The sequence below is a fragment of the Aedes aegypti genome, chromosome 2 (genome assembly GCF_002204515.2).
Source record: "Aedes aegypti strain LVP_AGWG chromosome 2, AaegL5.0 Primary Assembly, whole genome shotgun sequence".
In the NCBI taxonomy this organism is placed as follows: Eukaryota; Metazoa; Arthropoda; class Insecta; order Diptera; family Culicidae; genus Aedes; species Aedes aegypti.
In genome coordinates, this window is record NC_035108.1 from 66,344,909 (window position 1) to 66,365,364 (window position 20,456).

General features: G+C 39.0%; 1 protein-coding gene across 1 annotated transcript in view; it reads left to right on the top strand.

Annotated features, from left to right (window-relative positions):
• The window catches only part of LOC5567126 (vinculin), a 65,659-nt gene extending 45,453 nt beyond the window's left edge, over positions 1-20,206 (top strand). The window contains exons 3-5 of the mRNA XM_001651498.2: positions 7,272-9,362; positions 9,424-10,062; positions 18,894-20,206. Coding sequence (XP_001651548.1) covers positions 7,272-9,362; positions 9,424-10,062; positions 18,894-19,001 — 2,838 coding nt within the window. The 3' untranslated portion in view covers positions 19,002-20,206. The remainder of the gene's footprint in view (positions 1-7,271; positions 9,363-9,423; positions 10,063-18,893) is intronic.
• Positions 20,207-20,456: the final 250 nt, after the last annotated feature.

A 20,456-nucleotide genomic window follows, 5' to 3' on the forward strand; every position in this document is an offset into this window, starting at 1 on the left:
CCACGAAGCCTACAAAAGTATTTTTGCGCACAGGTCTCCAGAATTCCTGAAAAAAAATCTTGGAAAATTATCAGAGGTACAGTGGTCACACTATTATGGGTCATTTCCATTTGAATTACATGTCAAACAGAGTGATTGATAATTGTGACTAGGTAATCCATAATAGTTTCCTCTAAAAACTTCTTTGAAGGAGTTCAAATATACAGTATTTGGAATGAAATTACTAAGATAATGTGTAAAAATAATTTGAGGCAAATTATTTTGTAGAATCCATGGATCAATTTCTTGGAAAAAACTAAGACAATGCTTGGATGTTCCTAGTGATATTCCTGATTGAATTTCTGGAATAATCCCCTTAGCGGTTTCTGGTGAAATTTGAAAGAATGATCATAAATAAGCCTAATGTAGATTCTGTAAAAAAATCCAGAATGAAAATACTTAAGTTACTGTAAGAATCTGTGAAAGAACTCTTGCAGGAGTTCTCAGAAATATCTTTGACATATCCCAAGTAACCAAATAGCACTTTGATTCCCCATGCGTACAACTATAGGGCTATTATACAGCTGACATGCCCTACACGGCCATAAAAGCGGGCTAGTAGTTACATGGGATTTCTCGATTAGTCTAAGGTTGCATGCCATCAAGAATTTCCAGAAAAATGTCTGGAAAAGAAAATTTTTTTTTGGATGAAGCTTTGATGGAGCTCATAGATAGTAGTTCGCGAATCACAACAAAGGTATCAGGAGCATTTTCAAAAGAATATCTTGAGGAATGACTAACTATATCTCTAGAAGGAAGGAAGCAGTAGAAACAAAAATATGCAGAATAATTTTCAAAGGTGCCATCTCAAACGAATAATGGAAAAGAAAATAAGTTTTTTGAGCTCAAAAATTTCTCCATGAAATCAATCAGAATCAGGATTGGGAAAAATTCTGAAATTCACTCTACAGTCAATCACAGTCAGCTAAACTCACGCTCATCGCTGCTGTTGGCAAAAAGCCTTGAAAATTGCAAAACACCCGTTGCTAAGGGCAACCCTAAATAACTGTAGAAAAATGCTCTGTTTCCCGCTGCACTTCCCGCATTTAGAGCCTTCAATGACACTGACGATTTAGAAAATTCATTCACCCAACATAGGCTACTTAGGGGGGTCCGTAGCCTTGAGGTTACGCTTTCGCTTCATAAGCGGAAGGTCATGGGTTCGATTCCCAACCCCTCCACAAAAAAAAACCGTCCATCCATCAGAAGACGGCGCACGGAGGACCGTGCTTTGGGGAGCACATTCATCCTCCGTCAGTATCAGATGGTGACTGAGACAAACTGACCCTCTTCGCAGGCAGCTAGCCTTAAACAACTCAGGAACACGGCAAAAATGAACCACCGCAAGAGCAATGGACTATTCGTGATCAAACGTCAACATCCCACCGCTAAATCGCTAGTGTTTGGAGGGGATTTTAACCTCTAAATTGCCAAATAACCTCCAAATCATCACCTCCAAGTTAGTTCTAATAACCTCCGTTATATGAAATACGGTGGCGCGTCGGTCGTCGCAAGTTTATCGTTAAACAGTCAATGGCTTATGGAAATCGATTGGACTAACCGCAGAGCACTCTCCTACCTGTTCGGTGTGTGGATGTGGATGTAAATATAGATTAGTTGAAAATAGATCTGTATCGATAAAGAAGATACAGATGAACTGATTCCGGCACAGTAGTGGCCACGAGCACAGAGTGCCTTTAAAAATAAACATAAGGAAAAAAAACATAGGCTACTTGATGAGATTCACGTTTTTGAACTACTGTACTGGGAAGAGCCCCGTGATTTTCGCGAAATTCAAGCCTACTACTATTACCATTCTCAGCACTGATCAGAATGCCACTACAGTAGACTCTCCACATCTCGATGTTCTATATCTCGTTATCTCTCCATATGTCGATGTTTTTTTCGGTCCCTTTATTTTGCATACATTTTCTCGATATCCTTTTCATCTCGATATTTCCCTATCTTGATGTGATTTTCATTCCCAAATTTCTCGCCGTGTGTTATAAGAAAACTTTCTAGAAGTACCGTAATTCGGGGTGTAGTTGATCAGTGGGGAGAAGTTGATCATTCCTGTACCCACATGTATAAACTGCCAAGAGAGCTATTATCCGTTTTCGATTATCACAAGTTATGTCATATCGTATTACCTGAAAGCTACTCTTGATGTTTCCAAATTCGGTTCGTCGTTCAAGATAGTTATATCATGGAAAACAGATTTTTAAGGAAATGTACGATGAACCGTTGAAGGGTTCTACCCCAAACATTCGACTATTGCCAAGGCTATATAAAGACACCATTTAAATAAACAGTTTCGTACATTCCATATAAGTTCTGTGAACCCAGTGTTATATTTGCATTGAGGATAAAAAATCATTTTCAGTGATAAAAATGTTCTTTTTGTGAGCGAGTTGCTAATTTCAAAAAAAATTGCATGCCTTTAGGCGTTTTATTAGGTGTATTCTGGATTTCACAACATTCAATTCTAAAATTGACCGATTTATCAACAAGTTGTAAGATTTTTGAGACTTGATTCGGGATCAGTGATCCCAAATTTAGTAAAAAGCATGTCTCTTTATTTTAGGAAACGTGTCACAGTAATTGATCAACTTCACCCCGGAATCGAAAATTCCATTTTTTGATTTCTAAAAAATGTTTTTGTAATTGTGATAACAATTCGTAAAAATTTAGTTTGTATAATTCGATAAACATCCAACCAGTACAAGTTTTAAAAATATTTGGGTGAGAATACATGCATCAGACTACGAGTTATAGAACAGAATCGCTCAAAAGTGATCAACTTCACCCCATTTTACGGTATTAATATTTGTTGCCTTTAGGTTATTTTATAAAACACATTCTATTAAACCAGTTTTCTTCGCTGGTATATCTAATATATTCGATCGAAATAAACGCTAAAAGAGCGCAACTGAATAAGTTTTGACTAACAATATACTAAAACTATCACAAACCGCTTCAAAACGTCTCTCAAAGGTATTGAAAAGCTAAAATAATATGCTTTGTATTTATATTGTTACCATTACACCAACGTAGAATACCATTACACTACAATCTGAATCAGTCTTTCCAACAAAACCGATGTTCAACTCTTCCAAAATTTTTTGATCTCGTCCTAAGTGCCATTGGTAGCCAAGTAGCTTGCTGTTAGCGAACAAAAGAATGGATCAACCGGTTATTCAATAATGCTACGATGAACAGAAAATGACCCTCCTTCTACTAGTGGTTTTTATTTTGCTCCATTCATTTGCTTAAAAATAAAGAGCTACACACTCGGTTACCAATGTTTTTTAGGGCGAGATCATGAGTTAAACGAGAACTTTGGTTTGTACCTTGCAACCGCGAACACGCTTTATCTCAACCACGCCAAACCCGGTACATGTGTACTTCGGTTCAAACATCGGTTCAAACTGTTGAAATCCACGCAGATAAATTTCTACGATCATATATAGAATTTCGTGGTAAAAAACACAAGACCCTTAAGGCTTGAACACATGTTTTACTTAAGGAGATCAACTAAGATCAATATTTTTAAGTAACATTTAGCGCTAACTTTTTGAAAAACGAAGTATTCTACTATAACATTCAACAAAACACGATAAGCAGAAATTGATAAGCGTGGATTTCAACTGTTTTGTGTCTGTCTGTTTTGTGCTATCGTTCTCATCCTCGGATGCAACCGAGAATTTGTATCATCCAAGTTTAGACCGCGGTACAAATGAACTGGCGTTGGAACCGGTCTTCGAACCGATGTGCACCTTACACATGTTTGGGTTTAGCTTCAGGTTTGAACCAGAGTTGCTCGTTGTCCATATCAACGCTTAAGGGGCAGGATCCGTCATTGATTTCGGAATTTTCAAAAGCAGTTTTTTCGTTCAAAATCAAGCAAATTAACAGGAAAATGTGTTCACTATATTCTATTCTCCAACCGAAACACATTTTCATCGAATAATTTTTAGTTTTGAACAGAAAAACTGGGTTTGAAGTTTCGATGATGACGATGATTACGAGGACGGAGTGTTGATCGTTAATCAACGCAATGCACTAGTAATGAAGTAGACAGCATGATGTTGATGTGATATAGAATGATCCGAATTGTATATGACATCAACATCATGTTGTCTACTTCATCACCGCCATCATTGATGGCGATAGACTATGGATATTACTGATGGGTTAAGTTTATCTTCAAATTAAACAAATAAAATGGCATTTTATCAGTACAGTATTTTTGACAGTGCTGCATATGGATTGAAACTATGTGATAGTCACTGAAAAACATTATTAACTTGGACACTCATTCTGCAGTTATTATAATCTAGAGAGCGATGTCGCATCACTGTTGTTGGTTGTCAAATCAAAGTGATATTGATGGATCACAAGTTATATTGATAGTTTTAGTATATCAGTTGTCAGCTGATATGACTGATATTGAGCAACTCTGGTTTGAATACGAAAACATAGTACAAGGAGAGTTCCAGAATGTACGTTATGTTGTTGACAGACATACATAAATATTGTGTTGTTAAGAATTTAGCATGCATATTCCGCTTCAGGGAGTCCAAATTAAGTATGTGAAAGTGTTTTCAAAACTACCAATAAGCTATTTTACGAAGCCTGATCAAATGACAGGAGACCTGGGATTTTTCAATCATCGTCGTCAGTTTTCGCGATGATGATGGTTGATGACTGTGCGCATTTCTAGCGTAGCTTTTCATCCAGGCGAAAACTTAAATGGAGAAAAAATATTAAGGCCGCACGGGACGTCATCATAATCAGCCTATCCATTTCAAGAAGCAAATCCCAAGAACCACTCCATATATCGATGCAAAAATGTATCACGATGATTCTATATATGCAGTGCACAACCCGATAAATTTTCAGCTTCATCGGTTCACTAAAACTCGAGATTTGCTTCCACAAAGTTTTGATGATTATTGTTAGAGTGAGACGAAAGATAGGGAATATAACACGGTCTCCCGTGTCCCCTTAAAATATTTCTGATCACAAAAGTGCTTTTTATGTGCAATATGGGTAACAAAGAGGTAGCTAACACAATAACTAGCTGTAATGTTGCAGTAACGAACATTTTTGGATATCATTTTTGTCATTTTCTCCATGTTCTCGTTTGGTAAGATGAGGCGTTGTTGGAAATCACGCTGGATTTAATCCCAGGTCTCCTGTCAATTGACGCCGTTGCGGCGATCAGCTGTTCCGAAACGTCTCGTAAAATGGCTCATTATCGCATTAATCAAAGTGATCAATTTCATCCCGAAATTGGATCCCCCATTTTAATTTGAGAGATGATTTCATGATCAATTTCACTCGAAATTACTGTACGAAACGACCTGAACCTGGGAGGGAGGCACCGATACTACACACGAAATATAGAACAACGTTTGTTTGAACTGCAAGATAACTCCAGCTTGCCAACAACAATCAAGGCAGGCTTGGGGAAAACCGCTAGTTTTCTTTTGTTGTGTACTTTCGATCTTTCCTGACAAACATGGAAAAAGGGCCACAGTTTTCTATGCAATAAATAATAATTTTCATTTTTCCATGTTAGTCCAATGTTTGAGATCTGGGCTCACAGTGACAGTTCGTGACAGCGGAATTTTGGCTCACTATGACGTACAGAAATTTTATATTCGTTTCTCCCTCCCAGACCTGAACCAACGTGTTCGATGTTCATTTGGGAAGACTGATCGGGATATTACTGGATTTTGAAAAGTAGGGAGCGCGGAATTACGCTTTTTGCCTCTTCACGATAAAACCTCCGCAGCGTCTTGTTATGGATTTCTCCTGCTTGGCATAACCTATTTATTGTATTGAAAATCGAGATTGACCAAATGTGTTTGGTCAATTTCCATATAAGGCACATTTTACCCAAATTAAGTACAAAGAAATTGATATCCCGAAGAAAATTGATAATTTCTATTCGGCATAGCATTTTCAAGTGAAAAACTGATATGCAAACCTTGCAGAATTCGAACAAAATACTTTATTTGCCCGATATCTATATACAGTGGGGATTCGCTCGTTAGGGGTCCGCTACATGGAATGACTCGATGGTTAGATGTTCGCTGATTGAAAAAAAAAATCCAATTGATAAACACTCGAATGTCCAGAGAAGATGTCAAGTTGACTTTGACGTCTGAGTACCAACGCATTCAAGTCTCCACATATAGAGCAAGATGCGTTAGTCTGGAGCAGTTTCACCAGCTGTCAGTCGTTCCAACTAAAGGGACGGATTTGCTAGATGGAAGACAGTCGTTTTCCATCCAGTGAATCCCCGCGTACTCGCAATAGTCTTGAAAATCTTTGAACTTCGCGGTCGATGTTTTCAGCGGTGTAAGTCGGTGCACTCTGACCCTTCATGGGATTCTTGGAGGGTTTGCCACAAAGTAAAGAACTGCCCCGTCATCTAAATGCCATTTATGAATACAGTTAGCTGATATCTTGCTCTTGGTGATGGACGGCGGGGAATAACCTGGAATTACGAATTAAACTTTATAGGTTTGGGAATTCAGAGTGGCGAACGCATGATTTTCCTCACATTCCAGTTTTTTTAACATAGCGCGTATAATCCTTTACTTGCAACTGGTATGGAAAGATGTTCATCAGGGTTATCTTGATGAAATAGCTTATAAACAGCTTTCTTTAGTTCGTTAGAACTTTAACATCCAGTTATACGTCTTTCATGCCATTCATGTGTTTGTCGTACTACTGCTTCCAACTTTTGATCACTTCCCACAGTCCACCAAGAAGCTTCCATCTTCTTCCTGCATTATTTAGTTCGAGATACGAAGCAATTCAGGGATGCACTGATCCTCTAATAGAAATTCTGCGTTTTTGTGTGACATTGTTCGCTGATCCATTTGTTTGCATTCTGATTCATTCAGGAGGCCTTTTTTGTTCCTAAATCGATTCTGATCATAACCCTATCACTTACATAACATACCCGTACACATTTTTGGTTAATTCATGGTGAGAGTCTAGGCACACTTGTAATGATACCCTGTATGATTCTTTGCCAATTCCTGACACTATCGAGGGAATGTTGTTATCTGGTCCCTTGAAGCATGTTTAAGAAATTTTTGGTGGGATTTACGCCAGAAATCAAAATTGAAACGATACACATTGAATCCCTTTTTATACTGCTATAGATACGAACCTGAATATTCATTACTCTCTTTCTTTATTTCTCTCCCTAGGTCTCCCGATTGGTAATCCTCCACGAAGAAGCCGAAGATGGCAACGCAATGCCCGATCTCAGCCGACCGGTGCAGGCCGTTTCGCTTGCAGTTACCAACTTGGTCCGGGTTGGGCGCGAAACCATACACAACTCCGACGACGACATTCTCAAGCAGGACATGCCCTCGGCACTGGCCAGGGTCGAAAATGCCGCACAGCTGCTGGAGGAAGCTTCCGGTATGCTCAAGATGGACCCTTTTTCCGGACCGGCACGTAAGAAGCTGATCGAAGGATCGCGGGGGATTCTACAGGGGACGTCGTCGCTGTTGCTGTGTTTCGATGAGTCCGAGGTGCGCAAGATCATCCGGGAGTGCAAGCGGGTGCTGGACTATCTGGCCGTGTCCGAGGTGATCGATACGATGGAGGATTTGGTACAGTTTCTGAAGGATTTGAGTCCGTGCCTTAGCAAAGTATCGAGGGAGGTTGGGGCTCGCGAGAAGGAATTGACTCACCAGGTGCATAGTGAGATTCTGGTGCGGTGTTTGGAGCAAGTGAAGATCTTGGCGCCGATTTTGATTTGCAGCATGAAGGTGTTCATATTGATTGCTGAGCAGAATGGAAAAGGTTCGGATGAGGCGGCTGAGAATAGAAACTATTTGGCGTCGAGGATGAGTGAGGAGATTCAGGAGATTATTCGAGTGCTGCAGTTGACCACTTATGATGAGGATCAGAGCGAATTGGACAATCTGACGGTGTTGAAGAAGATCCACAATGCGATTAACAATAAGATGGAAGCGGCTAATGATTGGTTGAAGAATCCGTATGCATTGAGGGGAGGCGTAGGGGAGAAGGCGTTGCGCCAAATCGTGGACAACGGATTGAAGGTTGCAGATCGTTGTCTACCGCAGGATTCGCATATTATTCGGAAATCGGCTGGAGATATTACGGCTATGGCCAATACCTTGTGCGATCTTCGGCAGGATGGTAAAGGAACCACTCCTCATGCTGACGCGATCGCCCGGGATATCCGCGATAAGCTGGGTAATTTGGAGCAATCGGTGTTGAATGCGATAATGGGAGTAGACAAGGCCGGACTTCAACAGACGGCGCATACTGTTCAGGGTCGTCTTGAACAGGCTTGCCGTTGGCTGCAGAATCCAGGTCAGGATGATCGTGGACTGGGTCAACGGGCAGTTGCCTTGATTGTTGATGAGGGTCGTAAGGTAGCTGAAGGTCTCGGTGGTCATCAGAAAGCTGAAGTTATGCAGCTCTGTGACGAAGTTGAACAGCTGTCCCACGACTTCTCGCAGATGTGCTCCAACGGTTTGGGTCATACTGCTCAAGCTCAGGAGGTGGCTCGTCGTTTGAATGAGAAACTACATGGTTTGAAGAAGCAGATTCAGGATGCGGTGGTCAGTCGCGTTGTCGAAGACTTCATCGACATCTCTTCTCCGTTGAAACAGTTTATGGAAGCTGTAGCATTACCGGAAGGAACTCCTGGGCGGGAACAGAATTTCAACCAGAAATCCAACAAACTGCAGAGCTTCAGTGATCGTGCTTCCAAAACAAGTCGCATGGTTGCCGCCGGAGGTTCCGGAGGTAACAAGAAACTCGCTGAAGTGCTTCTCTCGTCAGCTTCTCAGATCGATAGTTTGACCCCGCAGTTGGTCTCGGCTGGCAGAATTCGTATGAATTATCCAACCAGCAAGGCTGCTGAAGAGCATTTGAACAATTTGAAGCAGCAGTATGCGGATACGATCCTGCGAATGAGGACCCTCTGCGATCAGGCCACAGACCCGTTGGACTTTATCGAAGCTTCCGAACGGCAGATGCAGAAGCATTCGATTCTGTGCGACGAAGCCATTCGGATGAGGCAACCACAGAAAATGGTTGACAACACATCCAGTGAGGCACGTCTGGCTAATCGAGTGCTCCTGGTTGCCAAACAGGAAGCGGACAACTCCGAAGACCCAGAGTTCATTTCCAACGTTAATGATGCTTCCGATCGACTGCAGGCTTCCATTTCTCCTATGGTTCAGGAGGCGAAAAACGTTTCGACCAACATCAACGACCCAATTCATGCTTCCAACTGGAGGGAAGCCAATAAGCACGTGAGTCTAACCGATGTTCGTTAAAGGGTTCTGAAATAATTTAATTCGATTTTCATTTCAGCTCTTGCAAAATGTGCGCAACATTCGCAGTGCCATCAACAATGTTCCTGAGGTACCAGAAATGCCGGATCTATCTGCCTTGCATCTGCACCAGCAGCAGCATCAGCCGCACCACGAAGCAGCTCCTCCACGTCCACCACTGCCACGGGAAAACATTCCCCCGGTGCGTCCACCTCCACCGGAGACCGACGACGAGGATGAGCTGTTCCAGGGAATGCCCAATGCCAACCAGCCCATCCTCATGGCGGCCCACGGATTGCACCAGGAAGTGCGCCAGTGGTCGTCCAAGGACAACGAAATCATCGCCGCAGCCAAGCGGATGGCCGTGCTCATGGCACGCCTCTCGGAGTTGGTGCGGGCCGATTCGAAGGGCAGCAAGCGGGAGCTGATTGCCACCGCGAAGAAGATTGCCGAGGCGTCGGAGGACGTGACCCGGCTGGCGAAGATTTTGGCTCGGCAGTGTACGGACAAGCGTATTCGTACAAATCTGCTGCAGGTTTGCGAGCGGATACCGACGATCGGAACGCAGCTGAAGATCCTGTCGACGGTCAAGGCCACCATGCTGGGCGCGCAGGGTTCGGACGAGGATCGGGAGGCGACCGACATGTTGGTCGGAAACGCGCAGAACCTGATGCAGAGTGTGAGTATTGGGGGTTGTGGGGAAGGATTTGAAGACGTGTCTGGAAAGGTTGTGTTACTTTTTTTTCCGAATATGGGTTTACCCGAACGTCAGTTCCCCGGGTATCCCGTTTCTTTGAATATCCCATTTCTTCGAAATGTTTATGGGACTCATGTTTGACATAGTTTCATACGTTTCAAGGTAATATTTTAATTCACTCGTTAACTAATATGCACCCTTCTTCAATTGATCGGCGGTTCTTCCAAATTATACCATCAGTGCACCAATAGCCGGTTATGTCACTATTCTCGCTCAGTAGTGTAAAAACTAATTTTTCATGTAAAATGCAGTCTTTTATACACGGAAATCTTTTGGCAACACAATAACATTCAAATGAAGTCGTTCGACATTATTTTCCTTTAAATAATTCTATTATTCTATTATTATTGGTTGGGGTTGGTGGTCTACTGGCTACCGCTTCTGCTCCATAAGCAGAAAGCAGAAGGTCATGGGTTCAATCCCAGGCCCGTCCATTTCCTCATGCTTTCTAGTTGTATCTTTCACTTGCTTCTATCTTCCACTCTTAATCTATCATAGTTGATCTATTTGTTCATAGCATTTGCTAGAACAAGAGACGGACAAAAAATAAACCTTTCCCTACGCTTCTACTCTTCCATAATTTTTCAGCGGTTTCCTCTAGTTATTCTACTTTGAAGATTTTCTAGGAGTCCATGGGTTATACGTTCCATAATGTCGGGGAGCTTCGTTTGCCCAAGCCCCAATATCTAATTTGGTGATAGTCAGGGCACAGAAGGAAAGGTATAGAGGAGGTTTCCCATTCCTTTAGAAATTTATCCACAGACTCAAACAGAAATTCTTCCGGGGAAAATCATTCAGGCATATCTTCAGGTAGCATTCTTCCATAGATTTTTTCAAAGGTTCCTGTACAAATATTCAGGATTTCTTCCACTGATTCCTTCAAAGATCAATTCAAAAACTTCCTCATGTAATTATTCAGAGCTTACTCCAAGGTTGCCTCCAAGAATGCCTCCTGAGATTGATATAACAATTTCTTCAGAAATTCCTCTAGAAGTTAGTTACAAGGATTCCATCACACATTACCCACAAAACACATCACGAAGTCTTTCAGATATTTCTCAAGGGATTCCTCAAGAAATTCATCACCAGAAATTCCCCCAAGAATTTCACCAGGACTTTTTTTTTCAGTGCAGTTTCCTAGCACTCTTTATTGAATTCCACAATTAATTGTTTCAGAACTTCCACCAGGAGTTTTTCCAACGATTCTTTCTAGTATTTTTCCACAGATTCCTCCAGAGACTTCCCGAGGGATTTCTTCAGTGATTCAGCCAATGCTTCAAGAATTCCACCAAAAAATCCTCCCAAGATTTATTCAAGAATTCCTCCAGCGAAACTTCAGGAATCTAAATAGATTCTATCAGAATTTTTTTTCCTGCGAGTCTACCAGGAATCCCTCTAGAAATACTTTAAGAGATTGCTTGAGAAATCCCTTTCAATAAAATATAGGAATTCCACCAAGAATTTCCACCAGGAATCTACTAGTGATTCTTCTAGTGATTTCCCTAGTAATTCCTCCAAAGATTCCTCTGTTCCCAAACGGAAACACGACGGTAGTCAGATTTCCGCAAACTTAAACGCAGTTAGCAGATTGATGAACAATTCCTTTATTGACTTAACGTTAAATTTCCCCTATTCAATTCAAGAACAAATTAAAAATAGAATTAGAATTCATGTTTTAGTCTAATCTAACTGAATGATCGCATTTCATCTACGTTTACTCACGTTTAGTGTTCTACCCTGATCCGTCAATTCCGGAAAGCGGTCTCGTACGGTAGTTATTTAGATCCAATAGTAACAGGATTCGTTCGACTTCTATTTATCTGGCGATTACTGTATCCAACTGTGATTTGTTTCTGCGGTAAATACATATAAGTTTTGATTCGTACTTCCAACTATGATGATCTTTTTAAACTCGTTTTACCTCAAGGACACTAGCTACCACAGTTGCACACTATTGGATAGACCAATTCAAAAAATAGGGTTTAGAGAAGGATTAATTTTAATAATTAACTTGGCAGTAGATTGACTCGCTTAGTTTGACTTTTATAAACAACAGATTATAAGCATTCCCTTTTCTACCTACTAATACAAAGGTTTTTTCATGTCAATTTAACACCTCGATGTGTTTGTCCCGTTTCTGCAATTCCTTGCCACTTTTCCTGTATCGTTTGGCAGTGTCCTTGTTGGTAACGGAGGCGCGTTTGCAGATTGCGTAACACCTCCAAAAAATCTTTTACCGATTTTCTCTAGAAATTCTTTCAAAAATTCCTACAGAAATACATGCAAAGATTTACTGTCACTCTTACACTTGTTCTTGCCAGAATTTCTCCAATGATTCCACCAAGAATTTCTGCAAGGTTCCATCAGGACGCCTTCAGGGATTCCACGAGAAATACTGCAAAAGACTTCATCTACAAGGGACTACGCAGGATATCATCAGAAATTCCTTTAGAGATTCCGCTTGCAATTTTTTGACAGTTTCCCTCAGGTTATCCTCCGGTATTCTTTTAGGGAATATTCAATAAATTCTTTTATAAATTCAACCAGTGTTTCCTTCAAAGATTCTTCTTCAGATTGTATCTCTAAAGGGACCCGAGGCGTTTGTCCTGGGATTTGCAGGAATTACTTCAAGAATCTTCCACAAGTTTCGTCGAGTATTCCTAAAGGAATTGATCCATCAATTCCTTTCAGCATTCCTTGATGGAACCCAGAACAACCCTAGAGGAATTTCTGAGGTTAAGGTTCCTCAAAAATTCCTCTAGGGTTGTTTTATGTTCCAGAATTCTTCATACAATCCTTGACAAAACTTGTGATGGGACCCAGACGGTGTGCATGATGGAATCCCAAGATGATTTCATAAAACAATATTAGAAGAATTTCTAATGGAATCCATGGAAGAACTTCTGATGGAATCACTGCGGAAACTCCCGATGAATTCCCTATAGAAACTTCTGATGGAATCCTTGGAATAAATCCTTATGAAATCCTCAAAAGAAATCCTGATGCATTTCTTCGAGGGACTCCTGATATAATCTCTGGAAGAATTCCAGGTGGAATCTCTGATGGAGCTTCTGATGTAATCTCTGGAGGCACTCCTGATAGAATCCTGCCAACTCAAGAGCGCACATTTGGTAGACACGCATGGCGATGACGCTGCGTAAATTCACGCATTTTGAATTGCCATCCATCTCCATCAGTAGTTCATGGGACATCGAAGCTTCAATTTTACATGCTGACGTTGATGTCCGTGCAACATCCCTACAGACAGTACGGTCAAATATTTCACTCCGCCCACCGTTGGTTTGGGAAAAGTCAAACTCGTTTAGTTTTGGCCGACCGATTCGTCACCTTCACCGCCAAATAGGTTTCACAAACTGTCAAATTGGTTCGTCAAGCAGCATCATACACGGTCAAACCGTCTGAGCGTCTGTGGGCTGCATCCTTTAGAGATCACACCAAAAACTATTTCAGAAATTTGTACAATTGTCCTACAGCATTTCATCATGCCTGGAGGTGCATTTCTTTAGGAATTCCTAAAAGATTTCCTCTAAGAATTCCTCAAGGGATTTTTGCAGCCATTTCTCCTAGAATTATTATTTGGGTCCCTTCAGGGTTTCTTCCTGCGATTCGTTATGTGATTCCTACTCCGTTTTAAAATTCCTCCATGAATTCCGCGAGGGATTTCTCTAGGAATCCCTCCAGGAATATTTGCAGGGATTGTTCATGGTATTCTTGAGGAAATTCCTTCAGGGATTCCTACAGAAATATCTCAAGGGATTTCACAAAGAATATCTTCAAATAATTCTTCAGGCCTTACTTTAGCAATTCATCTATATTCCTATTCCTGAAACAATCTCTGATGTAAATTTGAAATCCCTTGATACATCTCCTAAAGAATTCCTGACAGTGGTATATCTGGAGGAATCTCTTGGTAAGTTTTGATGTGTCTAGAGAAATACCAAAAAAAAAATCATAAACAAAATTTTGTAAATACTACTGAAAGAGTACAGGGTAGAATACCTGCAAGGTTATATAAAAAAAATAGTGAAGATTTCCTTGCTGAAACTATGCAGTAATTACTGGAGCCATTGTTGGAGAAGTTTGTAGTGGAATCTATGAAAAAAAATCAGGAGGAATTCGTGGAGAAATACCTGGAGGATTTTTTATAAAAAATAATCAAAAGCAATAACTAAAACAATTTGGGGCCCAAATAGCCGTAGCGGTAAACGCGCAGCTATTCAGCAAGACCAAGCTGAGGGTCGTGGGTTCGAATCCCACCGGTCGAGGATCTTTTCGGGTTGGAAATTTTCTCGACTTCCCAGGGCATAGAGTATCTTCGTACCTGCCACACGATATACGCATGCAAAAATGGTCATTGGCATAGTAAGCTCTCAGTTAATGACTGTGGAAGTGCTCATAAGAACACTAAGCTGAGAAGCAGGCTCTGTCCCAGTGGGGACGTAACGCTAGAAGAGAAGAAGAACTAAAATAATTTCTGAAGTAATTTTTTAATATTTTTTTTTTTGAGAACTTCGAAAGAAATTTCTGGAGGAATACCTGAAGAAACTCCTGGTTAAATCATTGCAAATATTCTGAGAGGAGTTTGTGGAGGAATTTCTGAAAGACTCTGAAATCCCTTGATGATTTTTCGGAATACTTTCTGACGGTTGAATCGTTGGAAGAAATTCAAGAGGAAATTCCGAACGTATCTCCAGAAGTATTCCATGAAGAATATCTGGAATAATTTCAGAGTAATCGTTGGGAAAATTTCTGTAGGAATTCCCGCTGAATATCATGAATTTTTGTTTGGTCATTTTCCTGTAAAAAATCATAAAGAAATTCCTGGTTGATTCCCTGGAGAAATTTCTGAAGCAACCCAATGAACAATTTTGCTGAAAAGTAGCTCTCTCAGCTACTAATGTTACATGGATTTTTTTGCAAATATTCCTGACGATTTCCTGAACAATTTATCATGAACATTTTTGAAGGGATACCTTTAAAAATTCTAGAATTAGTTACTAACCGAATTCCAAAAGAATACTGCTGAGAGAATCCCTGGAAATTTCCGATGGAAGGTTTGAAGTAATTTCTAGAGAAAAGATTGTAAAATTTCAGAAGCAATCACTTCTGGACGTGTTTCTGTTGGATTTTTTTTTGTAAAAACCCTTGCAGTAATTCATACCGAAATTCCTGAAGCAAATCATAGAGAAGTTCATGGAAATTAACCTGAAAGGAATAGTTATAAATATTCTAGAGATGTTATATGATGAATTTCTAGAGGAACTGCTGAAGAAAATCTTTGAGGAAATTCTGTAAAAATCTCTGATGTACTTTAGAAGAATCTTAGAGGAATCTCTGTAAAAAAATTTCAAAGAAATAAATTTCAATAAATTTCTGAAAAAAATCCTTAGAAGAATTTCTAGTGAATTCCCTGTAGATTTTTTTTAGAGAAATTCTTAAAGAAATGCTAGAAGAATTTCTGGATACATTCCCAGAGAACTTTTATAACGAATTCGTGGAGGAGTTTCTGGAGGAATATGTCAAGAAATTTGATGGAGAGATTTAAAAAAAATCAGATGGAGGCTCTATATTAAATTATGAAGAACCTCTGTAGTCAATATATTTAGATTTTTCTGGATTAATACCTACTGTTAAACTCTGGAGGAATTCCTTGAGTAAATTCTGAAGTAATCTCTGAAAGAATCTCTGGAAAATTTTCTGAAGGAGAACTGGAATTTTTTGCCTGACATCTCAGTGAAATTTATGAAGGAATTTCTGATGGTTACTTCATCTGAATGAATCACTGAAGACATTTCTGAACGAAAAAAAATATTTCCAGAAGGAGTCCCTGAGGATTGTGTATAAGTGGAATCTCTGAAGTAATCAAAACATTTTTGAAGGATTTTGATAGAAATTTTTGGAGAATTTCCGGAAGAAATCCCTGAAAAATTTGCTGAAGGAATCTCAAAAGGGATTTTCTTTAGAAATTTCTGAAAGAGGAGGATAAAGAATGGAATAAAGAAAGATGGAGGATTTCCTGAATAATTTTTTAGTAGTAATCCTGGTGTCCCTAGTGGATTTTTTGGAATAATTCTTGAAATGTTTTTTAAAGAAGTCGTATACCTTATAAGGTATTGTGGGGTAAGTGGACACAGAAAAAATCAAAAGTCAACTTCATTATGATGTACAGCTTACGTGAATAATGGATTTCAAACTTTTTTCTGTGGATAACAAATGAGGGACTAATATACTTCAAATCATCATTTATTTAGATTTTTCTGATTTTTATGTATTGAGTATGAGGGACTTGAAAATTTGCGCCAAAGGATCCACTTACTCCACCATAGTGGGGTAAGTGGATCACCACTAAAAAAATCTATTCTCAAAACATATATGGTGTGATTATGTATACTCAGAATGATATTGCTCTCGTTCTTGTTATTAGTGCTAGTTATGTCATTATTTGATACTTTAAAAATTAAAAAGTGTCTTAATTATATGATTAAGAATATTAATACAGTAGTTCACACTAATTTGAACAAAAAAAAACATTGTAGCTAGAATTATTTGGATAAAATTCTTCTATATATTTACAAAAGTTATACTGAAGTATTGTAGGATTATTCCTAACGAAGTTTTTGAAAAACACTGGTAGTTTAAAAATATTAGTTACATTTATGTTTGAGAAACAAACTGAAATCTTCTTATTCTATTTATGAATGTATTTCTATTATCTGTCTAGAACAATTTATATGGTCAAATAAGGTACGATATTATGTTTTCAATTGGAAAATTTGTATACATTGCTCTTTTACAACTCAGCTTTAATAAACCACAAAAAGTTTTGTTTGAATTTTGCAATATTCATTCTCTTATGTTTTCTTGCACCAGAAATATTAACATAAATTTAAGGTGTATTAATTCAAATTTTATATAGTCAATTAGACAAATTCAAGCTAGTAATGAGAAAAAATAGAAACAAAACAATATTTGCGAGTATTCAAACTTATTCAAATTATCGTAAGCAGTCTGCCAATAAATTATAATAATACTTGATCCACTTACCCCACCCCATTGAAAAGTGGGGGTAAGTGTATCATGTCCAATATATCTGTATTTATTTATAAAAATTACATATTTTTCATTGTGATTCATTCAATAAGAACTGAAATGTTCACCATGCGTTGAAAAAACTAATAGAATTTGATTTAAGGCAGAGATACAATGGATTTTTGTTTGACGGAAAACAATTTTGAAATCAATTGATTTTTGCAGCCAACAAGTTTGCTTGTGTTAGTGAACGTGTAGTACCAGTTTTGCATTAGTATCAGTGTGGACGTAAGAACATAACCTAAAACGATGAAATGGTGCAAAAACATTCAACATATTCAAGTATTTATGCTCAATATGGACAAATGATCCACTTACTTCACTAATACACTTCCCCCACTGTACCTTATAGTAATCCCTAGTGGGATTACTGGATGAATCGCTGAACGAATTGGAGGATTTTCCTGACGAATTTCTAATGCAATTTTTGAAGGGAGAAATAACTTGAGTTATTTGGTAGAGATTTTTTGTAGAAATTTCCGGATAAATTTCTGATGCTAATATCTGGAGAATTCTCTGGTGAAATTTATTAAGAAACCCCTGTAGGATATTTTGAGAGAATTTCCAATTTTATTCCTTACAGGATATTCTGTCGGAATCCCTCCCTCTCTACTGGAAACTTAAATATTAAATCCTGGTATATATGTTGCCATTGGACAAATACCAATCGACAATGATTAGCATAAATCAAGGTTCGAAATTATTCTTCATCCCGGACACATTAATGTTCATGCAACAAGATTCTGCAACTACCAAAAAGCTAAACATTACATATACTTTGCAATTGGATTAAATAGACAAATGGATCATTAAAATAACCAAAACGGCCGCTATGGAAAGCATAGATAGCGCCACCGTAGCCTTGTGAGTTTGACAGAACAGTAATGCTGTCACAATGTTAAATCCCATATACAGTGGCACCATTGTTTTGATGCGGTGAGCACTGACAAAAACTACCTTCAATGATCCATTGATGTGAATTTTTGCGAAAAAGTTACACATCTTCTCAGTGAGAATCGAACTCACAACTCCCTGATCTCTAGTTAGGGCGCGTTACCCCTACGTCATGAGAGGACTCATAGACGCAGAAGTTAACCTGAATTCGATTTCAGCTCTATAATCACGCGATGCTTTTTCGCAAAGTGCCCCTTTTTCGGAAGAATTAGATGCCCATCAAAACACATCGCTCTCTACATATATCCAATGCCTAGCCTGAGAGCACATTAATTTTTGAAATAGCACACCACAGCCCTCTCATGGCGTAGGGGTAACGCGCCCTAACTAGAGATCAGGGAGTCGTGAGTTCGATTCTCACTGAGAAGATGTGTAACTTTTTCGCAAAACTTCGCATCAATTTGTCCATTTAATCCAATTGCAAAATATAATGTTTAGCTTTTTGGTAGTTGTATTAGACATGATGATGTTCAATATAACATCAAGAACAGACAATCGAGGATCAATTTTTGTGTTATGCCAAATGGACATTAAGCCTAACGGCATTATTCCAAAAGGGAAACCCAGAATTCCATAACAAAAATATCTTGTTTTATAACTAACTGCATTTCATAATAAAGTCATTATTGTTCAAAAGTTGTGAGCCAAGCTCTGTCCACAATAATGATCGCTCTGCTTCCTCATTTCAGGTCAAGGAAACGGTTCGCGCCGCCGAGGGAGCCAGCATCAAGATCCGCTCCGACCAGACGAATCACCGGTTGCGTTGGGTCCGTCGGCAGCCATGGTACCAGTACTAAACTCCGGGCTGTTCCGCGAGTACGGCAAAACGAAAAGCACAAAGCGCTATTATACAACACACGCCAGGAAGATAAACCGACTAACTAACCGACTTATCGATTTGGATTTCTGTCGACTGTCTGTAATGTTAGACGTTGTACGTTACGTGAATGGCGTATAGGTTCTAACAGTGTTATCGCAACGATTTTTAACCTTTACATGTAGGACTTTGTATTTATTAATTTTTAGAGATCGTTAGGTCCGTTGAGGCGGCAAAAACCAAGTACTAAAAATGCTAGTTTGTGAACGAATACCTACTAACATAGTTTTGGCAAATGTCAAGTAAAGCAACCCAAGAGTATCTGAACTTTGGTGGAACTCGATTTACGGAAACGAATCGAAAAGTATTTTACAAAAGTGGGAAAAGGGAAATTTTCGGGAAAACGTTGCCAAAAAAGTTTGAAATGAAATATTTAGTGGAAACCATGAAGTAAAATACAACTGTCGTTGAATCGTGAATAAATTTTATCTGGAAAATTGTTAGAGAAGTGACGATATGAAAAAGAGGAAATTAACTATTTTTATCAAAGTTGAATAAACATTTTATAATGACGGTAAATTTACAACTTTAACCACTACTAGCGTAGCATGTAGTCGATATTCGTCGTTTTATTAGCAGTTATAGTCTAGTTTATATTAAAAAAAACTTTCGCGTAGGTGCAATATTTCTAGTATTCGGAACGTGCAGCAGCATTTTTTTTTTCTTTCCACGTATATATTTATGCAACACAACATTGAGAATGAATCGAATTACTGAAGCAACAGATTTGTTTTTGAAAATGGTAACTTACAACAATCACTAACCCGTAATTTTATAGATTAGTAAATTTCCACCCCGAACCCCATAGGCTTTTGCCCTTCTCTTGTTATATCGCGCTTACACTACTGAGACGGTAACGAAAGCTATCGGACTTATACAAGTAGGTATCTCTATAGGTTGTTTGTGTTAGATCGAAATAGTTATACTGGTAGCCACAGGTAGATCAGACGGCAGCAGCTATTTTTAAACATTTATTGGTGGAAACAATCTAACTACAGTGAAGAAAAGCGAAGCAAAAATATGGATAACAAACATGTGTTGTAATAACAAGTGCCTATTTATATTCATTGTGAACAGTTTTTCTTGTTCCAGAAATCTTTCGAAATGTTTAGTTTTCTTTGGTTTGTTTGTTTTGTTTGATTCTTTGGTTGAGAAACTCCTTGGTTATGTGTCTTTATTTTGGTTTCAAGTTACACAGCGAACTCTGTACCTCAACGTCATTAAATGAAAGAAATTTTCTAGTATTTTTTTGTGGAACGCGCCTTAGGGCCATTTGTGAGGGATGAATTAAAAATGTCATTAAAACTCGAATGGGCGCGTTTAAACAGTGTATTCCGTGCATTCTTGCATTTGGTGTCTTTCCATCGATACCGAC